The sequence below is a fragment of the Selaginella moellendorffii genome, unplaced genomic scaffold, assembly GCF_000143415.4.
Source record: "Selaginella moellendorffii unplaced genomic scaffold, v1.0 SELMOscaffold_56, whole genome shotgun sequence".
In the NCBI taxonomy this organism is placed as follows: Eukaryota; Viridiplantae; Streptophyta; class Lycopodiopsida; order Selaginellales; family Selaginellaceae; genus Selaginella; species Selaginella moellendorffii.
The window spans coordinates 1231150-1242572 of NW_003314317.1; the positions used below are offsets into that span (position 1 = coordinate 1231150).

Below are 11423 nucleotides of genomic sequence, written 5' to 3' on the forward strand. Positions count from 1 at the left end.
ATGAATGAAACATAAGGAAGTATGAGACAAGGGGGAGAAACCTCAAAGTCACACTTGGCATGATTGTGCTGCAACCAATCCATACCAAGAATGAGGTCAAAAGCTTGACTCGGCACCACCCGCAACGACTGCAACTCAAGCTCGAGATCGCCCACACGCACAACCAAATCTGCCTCATCTCGTGCACATGCATGTGTACGGCCGTTGCCATAAAGAATGAAAACTGGATCTGCCGCACGACGCAAGTGTAGACGACAACGTGTGGCAACAGGTCGAGCAATAGAAGATAAACTCGAACCTGTATTAACCAACACGGAGAGAAGAATAGGAGACCTCTTGTTATAAAAACGAGCTTGGAAAGTAAACACTGGATGAACCGGTGCCGAGTGAACCCCTTGATGATACTTCCGAAAGAAAGATGGAGGGGTCACTAACTTATTCGCGCAAGGTCCCTCCATTACTCGCGCGACTCCTCGTTTCCCGAATGCACCTCAGTATCCAAACCTTCCACCACAACAGCACCAACGGGACGTTGCTGACGCCAAGGTCTCCACCCAGGAAATGGAGGTCGCCAATCCGGAAAGCGCCGACAACGCCGATAAGTATGACCAACTTCATCACACGCCCAGCAACGAACGTCACGGCCACGACCACGTCCTCGCCCTTGTCCTTGGACTCGAGTAGCAGCAGCATCAACCTCCACGGGAACAGGACCATCACTCATAGGAAGTGGAGTTGAAGGACGTGTAGCAAGAAGTGGAAGAGGCGACGTCTCATAATGTTGTGCCAAGCGAAGAGCATCGTCAAGAGTGGCAGGAGCAAGTGCATGCACAAGTCCAACAAGATCTTGACGAAGTGCTGGCCACAGCATTCCTAGCTTGATCCGCTCCGACATATTTGGCTCCGCACGAAGCAAAAGACTTCGGAAACGAACGCCAAATTGCATCACTGACTCAGATGGCCCTTGGCGAAGACGATGCAATTGTTGGAAGGCATCATCACAATCGTCGGCATGTCCGAAGGCGCGTTTGAAGACGTCCGGAAGAACACTCCAATCGCCACGAGTAGCTGCACTCAATCCATTGTACCACTGCAATGCCGTCCCTTGGAGACATGTGGGGAACTCACGCAAACGTCGAGCATCATCCCAAGAATGATATGTGGCGATCACCGTGAAGTGATCGAACCAATGGTACACATCATCCCCAGGATTCCCACGAAAGAACTCCGGCCGAACGCGAGGATTGGCACCAAAAGCAGGAGGAGTTGTACCATATGCCGTAAATGCCACCATCAACTGAGTTTGGTTGTTCAATTGCAAGCGCATAACATCAAGCAATTGAACCAACTGCTGCTCTAGAGTCAAAGGAGGAGATTGCGGATCGGCCATGAAAATGAATGAAAAAAGAAAGAGCAAAAGAAGAGAAATGACAAAAAGCTGGAAAGAAATGGTAGATCTAGACAATGCAAAAAGCTAGATCTAAACCAAAATCCTGAAAGGAAAAAACAAATGAAAGGAAATGAAAAAAGCTAGATCTAGACAATGCAAAAGCTAGATCTAAACCGAAATCCCAAATCCAAGCACTCCCCAAGGACAATCAAAAGTGCCCCTCACATTGGTGGTGCCCCTCACTTCCACCAATGTGAGTGCATGGAATATGGAAAGGGAATATAGAAATATGCATATCAATTAGCCCAAAAACCCTAGTTTATATACAAAAGCGAGTGGTCCGGATTGAAATCAATCCGATGGCTACCAAAATCCACTACGCTAATATTAGTATACGGCATCATAGCCGTACACTTGGCCCTCACAACACAAATTTATAGATATTTAATTATTATTTAAAGTAATTTCTTATTTTAATTGCATTAACATTGGCAATATATACCAAAGCTTTCGTTTGAAATAAATACATGTAGATACAGAATGATTATTCAGTGAATGAACAGGCTATAAAGTTTTACACCCTCTGTTCTTTTCCCACTCTTTGGTTGGATGATAATTTAACGAGCGGAGTTCTCCTTCGGCCCTTGCAAGCTTCGTTCTATTGCTGTTCTGTACAGTGAAAAGCTCGAGGAATGTCAAAAGCCAGTCTCTACACATGAAAACTTACAAGATTCCTTTGCAGCCTCTGCATTTGTTCCCTGCAAACTTTAACCTCCATTTCGAGATTGTGCCTGTGACTGTCTGGATCCACCAATTGCTGCTGCTGTATCACTTGCTGGTGTCGAGTTCTTACCGCTTGCGGTTGCCAGATTTGAAGAGCAGTCGAGGCTTGCCTGCACTGACATAAGTGGTCTTTCTTTCTCAATCCAAAGCCATTACCTTGCATTGTCTGCTCTGATTAGTTCTCTACTTGCTAATGCCACTCTCCTCTTCTCAAGCACAAAATCTCGTGCCAAAGTCTTGGACTCCCTCTGGAGCAGCAAGATCTGGCTCTGGATCCTCAGCATACGCCGGTTATAATCGTTCTGTCTGGAGAGTTTGATCCTTCCATACCTGGAGAAGGAAAAATGAAAATTTTCTCAAGAACTAGGCTAGGAGAACCTCACCTTGTTGCAAATCGCCTCTTCCACGCCACCGCTGTCTCTCCTTCTGTCATGCTACTGCTGCTGCCCAGCTCCTGGTCCCAAAGCAGCCTCCAAATGCAATCCAATTCACTCACGCGTCGCAACGCCCGGCACGCCATCGAGATCAAACACACATCCCTGTAATCCAACCGCGATCGCTCCACGGCGCCAAGGATCACTCGCTGCCACAGCTCGTCTGGAAGATCCATAATCGAAGAGCCCTAACATTTCGAAGGGTTAAAAAAGTGCCAAGGGGAAAAGGATCTTTTAGGGTTTAAAGAAAATTAACGCGGAATTTTTAGGGTTTTGGGAAATGGCGATAGATGGAGGGTGGTGGAGCGGCTGATTTGCGTGTAGCGATTATTTTGTGCGGAATTCAAGGAAGAGTGGCTGACGTCCAATCCACCTACAGGGCGGGCAAAGAAGGATCTTGAGGAGGAGTTGGAAATTGCTGGCAATCTCAAGATATTTCTCAGGTTTGCTGTCCAGCCTGGGGAGGGCACTTACCGCTTTCGAACCAACACAGTCGGGCAGCCGGACCTGTTTGTCAAGGGCGCAACAGATCGGCCTCTCATCGTTGGGATTGTCGACTTCCATCATGCTGTAGAAGAAGCTGTAATGTCTGTCTTGTGGTTTCCTTGTTCATGAACTCATCCAAAGTGTTACAGGAGGCTTTTCACGTACATGATGATCACCGGTGCTTGTTTTGGTGTGGTCGTGGATGCTGGATCCATCCAGTATGCCAAGATGAGTCAAGGAGACACGCTCCAACTTTACCTGTTCGCTCCGGTTACTGCATGGTCGGCACTCGGTTTTCTGCTTCAGCTCGCAAGAGACGAACCTGAACCTCCACAGCAGTCGATTGGTGATTACTCGCTAAGCTTATCCAAGCTCACACCCAGGGATTCTCGTGTGGTGGAAAGCTTCAAGTCCATAGCCAAACAGCACAGGTCATATCATTCAATCGTTCAAGACATGGAGAATCTCAGCTTTGAAAACTTGGAGGATGTCTCTTGCAAGTGGCTGAGAGACGCTAAGTCATCCGTCGTCTCCGCCAAGTACAAGCAGCAGCAGGTGCGGGACTTGACTACTCCCTGGCTTCTGGACGTGGAGACGTACCTCCGGAAGGTCATCACCGAGGTGGACGCGAACAAGACGCTCCACACACTGCAGGGCGTGCAGATACCACGCCTAGTCTCGTGGGGCTTCTTGTGTGGGACAATGTTCGCCTACGTGATGACCAGCGACGAAGGTTGGCCTCTGAGTAGCTACTTGACGTTTAGCGTGCGAGACATACAAGCAGCACTTGCTCCTGCCTATGAGGCTCTTGCCAGGATTCACGCCAGGGGTCTCATCCACGGGGACTTGACTCCTCCTCAGAAGAGGAAGCAGCAGCAGCCGGTTAAGGTCATTGGCTTCTCCTCTGCTTCCTACGTCAGCCCCAAGGAGATCCATGTTGCTGCAGGGAGGGAGATGGCTAAGTTTCATCAATGTTTTGAGGAGGTCTTCGAGTTCGTTCGGGTGGAGGAGGGCATGGCAGTGGATCGCTTCCTCCTTGCTTTGCAGAAAAGCTCGTCGATTGTCCACAAGTTCCCCAAGATTCGAGATCTTCTCAACGCGTACGTGTATGTTCCAATCGTAGGTACATGTGTGCTTGGTCAACCTGCAAGGAGATGACGACGAGTCGTTATCCAAGACGGGGCATCTGAAGCGTCTGCTTTGTAAGCTCACGTCTCTCCTGCCGTGTTCATTCTTTTTGATCCGTGTTTTCAGGTTGTCTCACGACTTCAAAGAGTACACATGCTGCTCGATGCGTTGACGGCTCTGGTCGACAACCCGAAACTCCTTGAAGAGGAGCTTCGCTTCGATGGGCTCATGAGGTTCCTGGCAGATGAAGAAAAGAAACATAAAGGCGCCAGCCTACCCGCCCTTGCATAATACATGAGCCATTCTAGCAAAATCGCATATCAATCAAGTTCCTCACTGTCCTAACAGATGTTTTTTTATTCTTCACCATTTGTTGTTTGCAATGGCCACCGCTTGCTGCTACCACGCCCACCTGCGGCTCCACTGCGCGGTGTGCTTGTGGGAATCCATGCCCATGGATCTTGATTGATCGACAAATCCTTGGATCACGGATGTGCAGCAATTGGTGCTGCTGCACGAAGGTAAGCTTATGTTTTCCTATCGATTAAATGCTGGTTTGCCAACTCCTTTGATCCTGTGCTAGTGGCCACGACGGAGTTTTCTGCGAATGCGATGGGAACTGCAAGTGTGAGACATGCACCTGTGGCCTCAGGCGAGCCCTTCTGCAAGTGCGGCCGGACGTGCAGCTGCGAGACTTTGCTTTTGCCCCAAGCCAGTGCAAGGTTGATGGACTCAACAGGGATTTTTTTTGCAATTTTTTGCCGAACAATATTTTGCAAGTTTTGCTTTGAGAAATAAATCCCTGACCATAGTTTTATAATTTCAATGCTTTAGATCCTCGATCTTTTGATGAAGAACTGGAACAACGCTCGCTTGTTGTCATCCAGCTTTCTATACTTCTAAAATCTCTTCCAACGAGGAGATCTTCCATTACCATCATCACGTCCGAAAATCAAAACTCTGTCCGAAAAAGAGAGACATTTTCTCTTCTCTATGGCCTGTGACTATTGGCAAAGAAACGGCAAAGAAGCTGGTCCAGAGTGCTCACCAAGAGGAAGCCATGTTTTCTTGTGAGGCTAAGCGTTTTTTAAAAATCACTCCATAGTAACATTGTGTGTACTTTTATCCTTAACATTTGGAACCAAGTTTTTTTCATTCCAGCAATCCATAAACCAACACTTTTGATTCCTCCTCCCAAGGTATTTCCACTTCTATTGTCCGTTGCCTATGTGGCCGGCCACTGGGCAGTCTATCTGGACGTTGTTTCGGGCCTGGATATGGAATTGACTCTTCCCATCCCTCCATTCCTGGAACTATCCACAACTCATTTTCCTGTCGACTATCCAAGTATTGGAAGATTTCAGGCTCCATGCCTGGAAATAGCAATTTGTTAACATCTTCCCAAATGTAAGGATGCTCCTTTGGGTGTTGATCAACTCTGTAGATACTAAATCTCACCTCCTCCACCTTGTCAAACACGCCTGCCAGCCACAAAATCCTCAAAGAGCACAACATTTGCAAGGTGTCTTCATCCATGCCAGTCTCCCAACGCTGGATTTCAAAGTTGTAGCCCCTCCAGTTCGTCTCCATGGTGATGGCAAGGGCGCGTTCGTTTTTGTGGTAGTGTATCCGTCCCCACAGTGCCACAAACTTTTCAACTATCAAATCTTGAGCTTCAGCCGGGAGGCTTGAGAGATGCTCAATAAACGTTTTTTCGCTGTCCATTGAAATTAATAAAACCTAAACCTTATGAGCATTTAAATAGCGTAAAGGCTTAGCAAAAGGTGACATAACTAATATCCCTTTTTACATTGTTAAGTAAGTAATAATATACAGGAGGGTGCGATGGAAGAAGACATCGATCCCAATTTCAAAATTTGTTGCTCGGAGCCATAACGCTTCAGGAACTTCCCTCCACTGTGCAACCTCAGCATCATTGGAAAGCACCTTGGACTTAGGAAGAGGTGACACGTACAAGTTTATGCCAAAGTAGTCACTTCAGAGCCAAGTTAAAACCTCCTGAGCTTGGGCTCCAGAAGGAACCAGACGTGGCGCGGAACGATCTGGTTGAGGATCATGATGGAGCCCACGAGAGATCCGGATGCGATACCATCGCCATCTTGCTCGGCTGCTGCTGCGAGAATGAGAGTAACACTGCGTCGCTCTTATTCTGGTGTTGGCGTGAAGATGAAGCCACAACGAAGCTAGCTCCCGCGTATTTTCTAGTAGAGAAAATCTCGTGACTGCCAAGCTCACGACGCTCAAAGAACTGTGTCATCCAAGGGGTGGGAGATGGAGCTCTCGATCCCCGAGTACGTCCGCAACAACACCCAAACACGATCCACTGGCAAGCCGAATCGCAACCTCACCAGGGGCGAGCCATTAGAGGACAAGTGCAAAGGCGTCACATTCTCCTGGATCTTCAACGTCACGGAGCCCTCCAGCAGTGGACGCTTCAGCTATTTCGATCGAAGCGGAGGAACACACCGAGAGTACGTTGTCCAACCAAGTTCACAGGAGGCACAAGTATATACTCTTGCCGGAGTACATGAGGGAAGTCATCAAGCTCGGCGAGAGTTTGAAGCGACAGAACCAAGACCGGCAGCTCTACGGGGTTATATGGACGCCACGAGCCTGGCGCTGGATCCCGAGCTCAAAAACAAGATCATCTAGGACCTGAAGTCGTTCATGGCTAGCAAGAAGTTCTTTAGCAGAGTAGGGAGAGCTTGGAAGCGCAGGTATATCTTGTATGGGCCTCCGGGGACGGGGAAGTCGTCACTCATCGCGGCCATAGCGAACTACACGCAGTACGATGTCTACGATATGAAGCTGACTGAGGTAAAGAGCAATGCCGACTTGAGGAAGCTGTTCATGGGGATTTCCAACAAGGCGATCATCGTGACCGAGGACATCGACTGCTCTCTGGAGCTCAAGAAGAGGGGGAAGCCAGCGCCACCATAGGAAGAAACCAAGAAGAAAGATAGAGAGCCCAAGAAAAAAGTTAAGAAAAGAGCAGCAGGGTCACACTGTCGGGGTTACTAAATTCCATCGATGGGCTGTGGTCTTGTAGCGGGAGCGAGAGGATCATCATCTTCACGACGAACCACAAAGAGGATTTGGATCCCGCACTGCTGAGGTCGGGCAGGATGGACCTCCACATTTTCATGGATTCGAGGCGTTCAAGGTGCTTGCATGTAAGGTCTCGCAGTTTGAGGAAAAGTTTGGAGAGATCGAAGAGCTGATCGTCAAGGTTGATATCACTCCTGCTGACATCACCGAGGTGTTGATCCAGCGCAGGGGGGACTCTCTAAAGAAAGTGATTGAGGCACTGTAGGATCGAAAGGAGCAGGCTGCAAAGAAAGAGCTGCGACACAAAAGTCGCAAGCTCGCTTGTTGGAGCGCAGACCATTTTTGAGCTCGTGTCAATGAAAGTCAACCCTAACATTTCAAAGCGTTAAAAGTGCCAAAGGGGAAAAAGATTTTAGGGTTTAAAGACACCACCATGGCTGTGGAGGACTACGCTGCTAGTCTCGACTCGATCCAGGCAGCTAGGAATCGCATCCAGGGCCAAATCCGCGTGACTCAGGTGATTACGTCGTCGTCGCTCGATGCGCTCGCCGGAAGGAGCTTGTTCTTCAAATGCGAGCTATTCCAACGCGGGTAAAATCCTTTCTTTCGTTTTTCCAGTGTAGAGTTCTCCTCTTCGTTCTTCCTCCAGTGGCGCATTTAAGATCAGAGGCGCCTCCAATGCGATCTTCTCTCTCTCGGACGAGCAAGCCGAGAGAGGAGTCGTGACGCACAGCAGGTAAGAAGATCGAGCTTCCATTCCTTGTCGATGTTCTTTTAGTTTTTGTTCTTGAGTGTTTCTAGATCGTTGCAGTGGCAACCACGCGGCGGCGGTTGCTCTGGCGGCCAAGCTACGAGGAATTCCAGCGCACATCGTCGTGCCTCGAAATGCTCCAAAGTGTAAAGTCGAGAATGTGGAGCGCTATGGAGGGAAGATCTCGTGGTGCGATCCAAGCGTTGAGTCGAGAGAGGCCGTGTGTGCCTCCGTGAAGAGCAAAACCAATGCGGTTCTCGTCCATCCTTTCAACGATCCACAAGTTATCAGGTGTGAGTTTGACAATCTTCTTTCTCGCTGATGTTCTTGGAGTTTTCTTTTCCAGTGGTCAAGGCACTGTTGCTCTCGAGTTTCTTGAGCAAGTTCCGCAGCTCGATGTGATCATCGCTCCGATAAGTGGTAATGAACCTTGTTTTTTCTTCTTTGAGCCAGCTTAAATGTTCCATCTTTCGTTTGAAGGTGGTGGCTTGATATCTGGTATTTCCATCGCTGCAAAAGCGATCAAGCCCGAGATTAAAATTATCGCCGCCGAGCCAACCGGTGCTGATGATGCCGCGCGTTCCAAAGCAGCCAATTCAGTGCAGACGAACAAACAGACTTGCACCATAGCAGATGGACTGCGAGCATCGCTTGGATCTCTCACTTGGTATTTCAGTTACGTGATATCTTTCCAGGTCTAAAAATGCTTCCTTTAGGCCCATCGTTCGTGATTTTGTGGATGAAGTCGTGACCGTCGACGACTCCGCAATCCTCGAAGCAATGAAGATGTGCTACGAGAGGCTCAAAGTTGTAGTGGAGCCGAGCGGAGCCATCGGTCTAGCGGTGGCTTTGTCTGATAAGTTTCGCTCGAATCCGGCTGTCAAGCATTGCACCAACGTTGGGATCGTTCTTTCCGGTGGAAACTGTGATCTCACAGGACTTTGGGAGTCCCTTCCCAACTAGACCAAGTTCTCTATTCCAATGTAAGGCTTTTCAATGTTTTGTTTTCATTCCTGACGTGTTCCTCTTTCTCTTCCACTTTAAGTATGGCGTGGAATCTTGGGCAAGGCAGAGTACAAGTCACGTATGACAACTTCGATGAATTGGTAAGCACTCAGTGGTGTTTCCTGTCTGAAACTCTTTTGCCACCTAACTTAGCTTTCGTGCTGTGACTTCAGAATTTCCATCATGTCATCCACGACCTTGCGTATTTGCTCGCGCGAGTGCAGCGGAGCAGGATAAACAACATTGCAGTGAAGGCAGCCGTCCCGGATGGAATCAAACAGTGCAAGCGAGGGTCCAACTCCGTGCACGGAAGCACAGCCGACGTAGTCCTCCAGACCAAGCGTGTGTTTCGTCTCCTCCTCCGACTCGTCAGCTATGACATCCTGGAAGACAACCATGAGAGACGTCCTCAAGGTCCCGGAAGGCGTGAGGTTCGGGTGCTGCAAGGCCTGGAACATGAGATAGTTGATATCTCCCATGTCGGTGAAGTGCTTGCGGTTCTTTATGGCGTTGGAAAAAGAGTCGGAGCATCGCCTAGACAGGTCCCAGAAGCCCGTGTCTTGGTTCACGTGATGCGTGTTCAAGATGGCCGAATGGTAGAATCCTGGATGGATGGAGCAAAGCAGGCTTTTAGAAAGGAAAACGAAGTCACGGGAACAGGAAGTTTTGGTTTGACAACGTACCAGCAGTGGATCGTGAGAGCGAGTCAATGTGGTTGCGGCAGTCGACGAGGCCGATGATCGCAAAGTGCTCGGATCTATTGCCGAGCTGCTTGTAGATTGTGGTGGCCCTGAGCCCAGCAGCGACGAGAGCTCCAAACAGGTTGGTTTTCTCGAGAACACAGCGCTACAAGCACAGAAAAACGACCCAGGAGTGAGAACAAGATGGAAAGAAGAAAGAGGCTGGGAAGAAATTATTGCCAGGACAAACGAGCTTGGAAGAAATGATAGAGCCAAAAAAAGCTTCGCAACTCAAGAGAAGAACACCCGAGCAAGCAACCAAAACTATGAAAAAAGTCAGGAGTGAAAACAAGATCGAAAAGGAAAGAAGCTCGGAAGTAACTATTGCCAGGAAGAAAACATCAACATCGTGGAGACGCGAATTATCTGAGACAAGTTTCGCAGAGGCAGCAAGAAGATCGTAGCTTCGAAGTCAAGGAAGGAATGATAGAACATGAAAGCATGGATTCAACTTCGCAACTCCAAGAGAACACCCAAGCAAAAAATACTATGAAAACAAAGAAGATCACAGCTGGGAAGAACTCGAAAAGGATGGAAGAAGATCATACCTTTGTGAGGCTCTTGGTGTGCTCCAAGCTGAGAGAAGCTCGGACGAGCTCCGTCCTCCTGGGCGCTTCAACGTTGTCAAAAGGAAGCAGTGCATGGCGCAGTGATCCCAGCGAGTAGCCCAGCAAATCCACGCCGTGAGCCCAAAAGGGCTTGTTCGCCTGGCCCCTGGGAATCGCGTCCTCGATCGAGACAAGCTCCTCCACTCCATCGCCATCTTTTCCTTCTTGCTCGTCATCACCCCTCAGGCGATGGAGGAATTCGGACATGATCACCGCGGCCGCGGCTCTATCGCACGCCGCGGTGTGGACTCTGATGACAAAGAGAGATTTCTCGCCCAGGCGGTGGAGGCGAGCGAAGAACACCGGCACTGGCGCGTCGCGATCCGTCCAGGGATTGGAATTCATCTCGGATTCGATCGTCTGGAGCAGCCAATCTTCGCGATCGTCGTCGCCATGCGCTAGCTCCTGGATCGCTACAGTGGCATTGGCATTCACCTGGAAGGCGGGCTTGTCGGGCTCGATCCACACCAGCTGCGAGAGGAGGCGCGGATGCCTGGCCAGGACGGCGTCGAGCGCGCATTGGAAGACGCCCACATTCACGGATCGGCAGAACAAGAGGCCGAGGACTGTGATTCCAGTGCCGCTCTCCACCGCGCGGCACCAATTGTGCTCCGTGGCGCCCAGGATTCGATTGAAAGGACCTTCCTCCAGCCGAGGCGGTCGTGAGGAGCTCTCATCGTCCGCCATAGCTAAAGTCGGGAAGAGTAAACCTAAGATTATAAAGTAGAACGTGTGGTTTGCCTAAATGTTAGCTTCTTACCTTTAACATATAATAGTAAAGAAATTTGTACCAATTTAGGGCTTGTACTATCCAAACCCCAAAAACAATGGAAGGCTCAACTAGAGCAAGAAGACTAAAATATATTCCTTTTGATTTGGGTGCATAAAATTTTCACTACAAGACAAAGGGTTTTGATTTGATTTTGAGATATTTGTTTGAGAAGGAGGCGACATGGAGGGTTAAAGTGGAAAAAGTGTTTTTGGAATCCTTAAGCTAGTGGTGTGAGTGCATAAGCTTGGATTTTGATA

At 49.0% G+C, this 11423-nt stretch overlaps 3 protein-coding genes and 1 pseudogene across 3 annotated transcripts; 2 read left to right on the top strand and 2 right to left on the bottom strand.

The window, feature by feature from the left end:
* Positions 1-1854: 1854 nt before the first annotated feature.
* Positions 1855-2785, bottom strand: LOC112351012 (F-box protein SKIP24-like). The gene is made up of 4 exons (XM_024688117.1): positions 2557-2785; positions 2330-2503; positions 2118-2283; positions 1855-2059 (listed from the first exon to the last, which is right to left on the bottom strand). The coding sequence occupies exons 1-4, from the start codon at positions 2781-2783 to the stop codon at positions 1955-1957; spliced, it is 672 nt and encodes a 223-aa protein (XP_024543885.1). The 5' UTR covers positions 2784-2785; the 3' UTR covers positions 1855-1954.
* A 3728-nt stretch (positions 2786-6513) lies between these two features.
* Positions 6514-7555, top strand: LOC9654348 (annotated as a pseudogene).
* Positions 7556-7723: 168 nt separating this feature from the next.
* LOC9654171 (serine racemase) lies at positions 7724-9026 on the top strand. The gene is made up of 6 exons (XM_024688163.1): positions 7724-7881; positions 7940-8026; positions 8102-8332; positions 8388-8461; positions 8522-8708; positions 8758-9026. Exons 1-6 carry the CDS (start codon positions 7724-7726, stop codon positions 9002-9004), a joined length of 984 nt encoding a protein of 327 aa, XP_024543931.1. The 3' UTR covers positions 9005-9026.
* LOC9654172 lies at positions 9002-11142 on the bottom strand. Its single transcript, XM_002983116.2, has 3 exons — positions 10335-11142; positions 9730-9892; positions 9002-9650 (listed from the first exon to the last, which is right to left on the bottom strand). The coding sequence occupies exons 1-3, from the start codon at positions 11079-11081 to the stop codon at positions 9196-9198; spliced, it is 1365 nt and encodes a 454-aa protein (XP_002983162.1). The 5' UTR covers positions 11082-11142; the 3' UTR covers positions 9002-9195.
* Between the last annotated feature and the right edge of the window lie 281 nt (positions 11143-11423).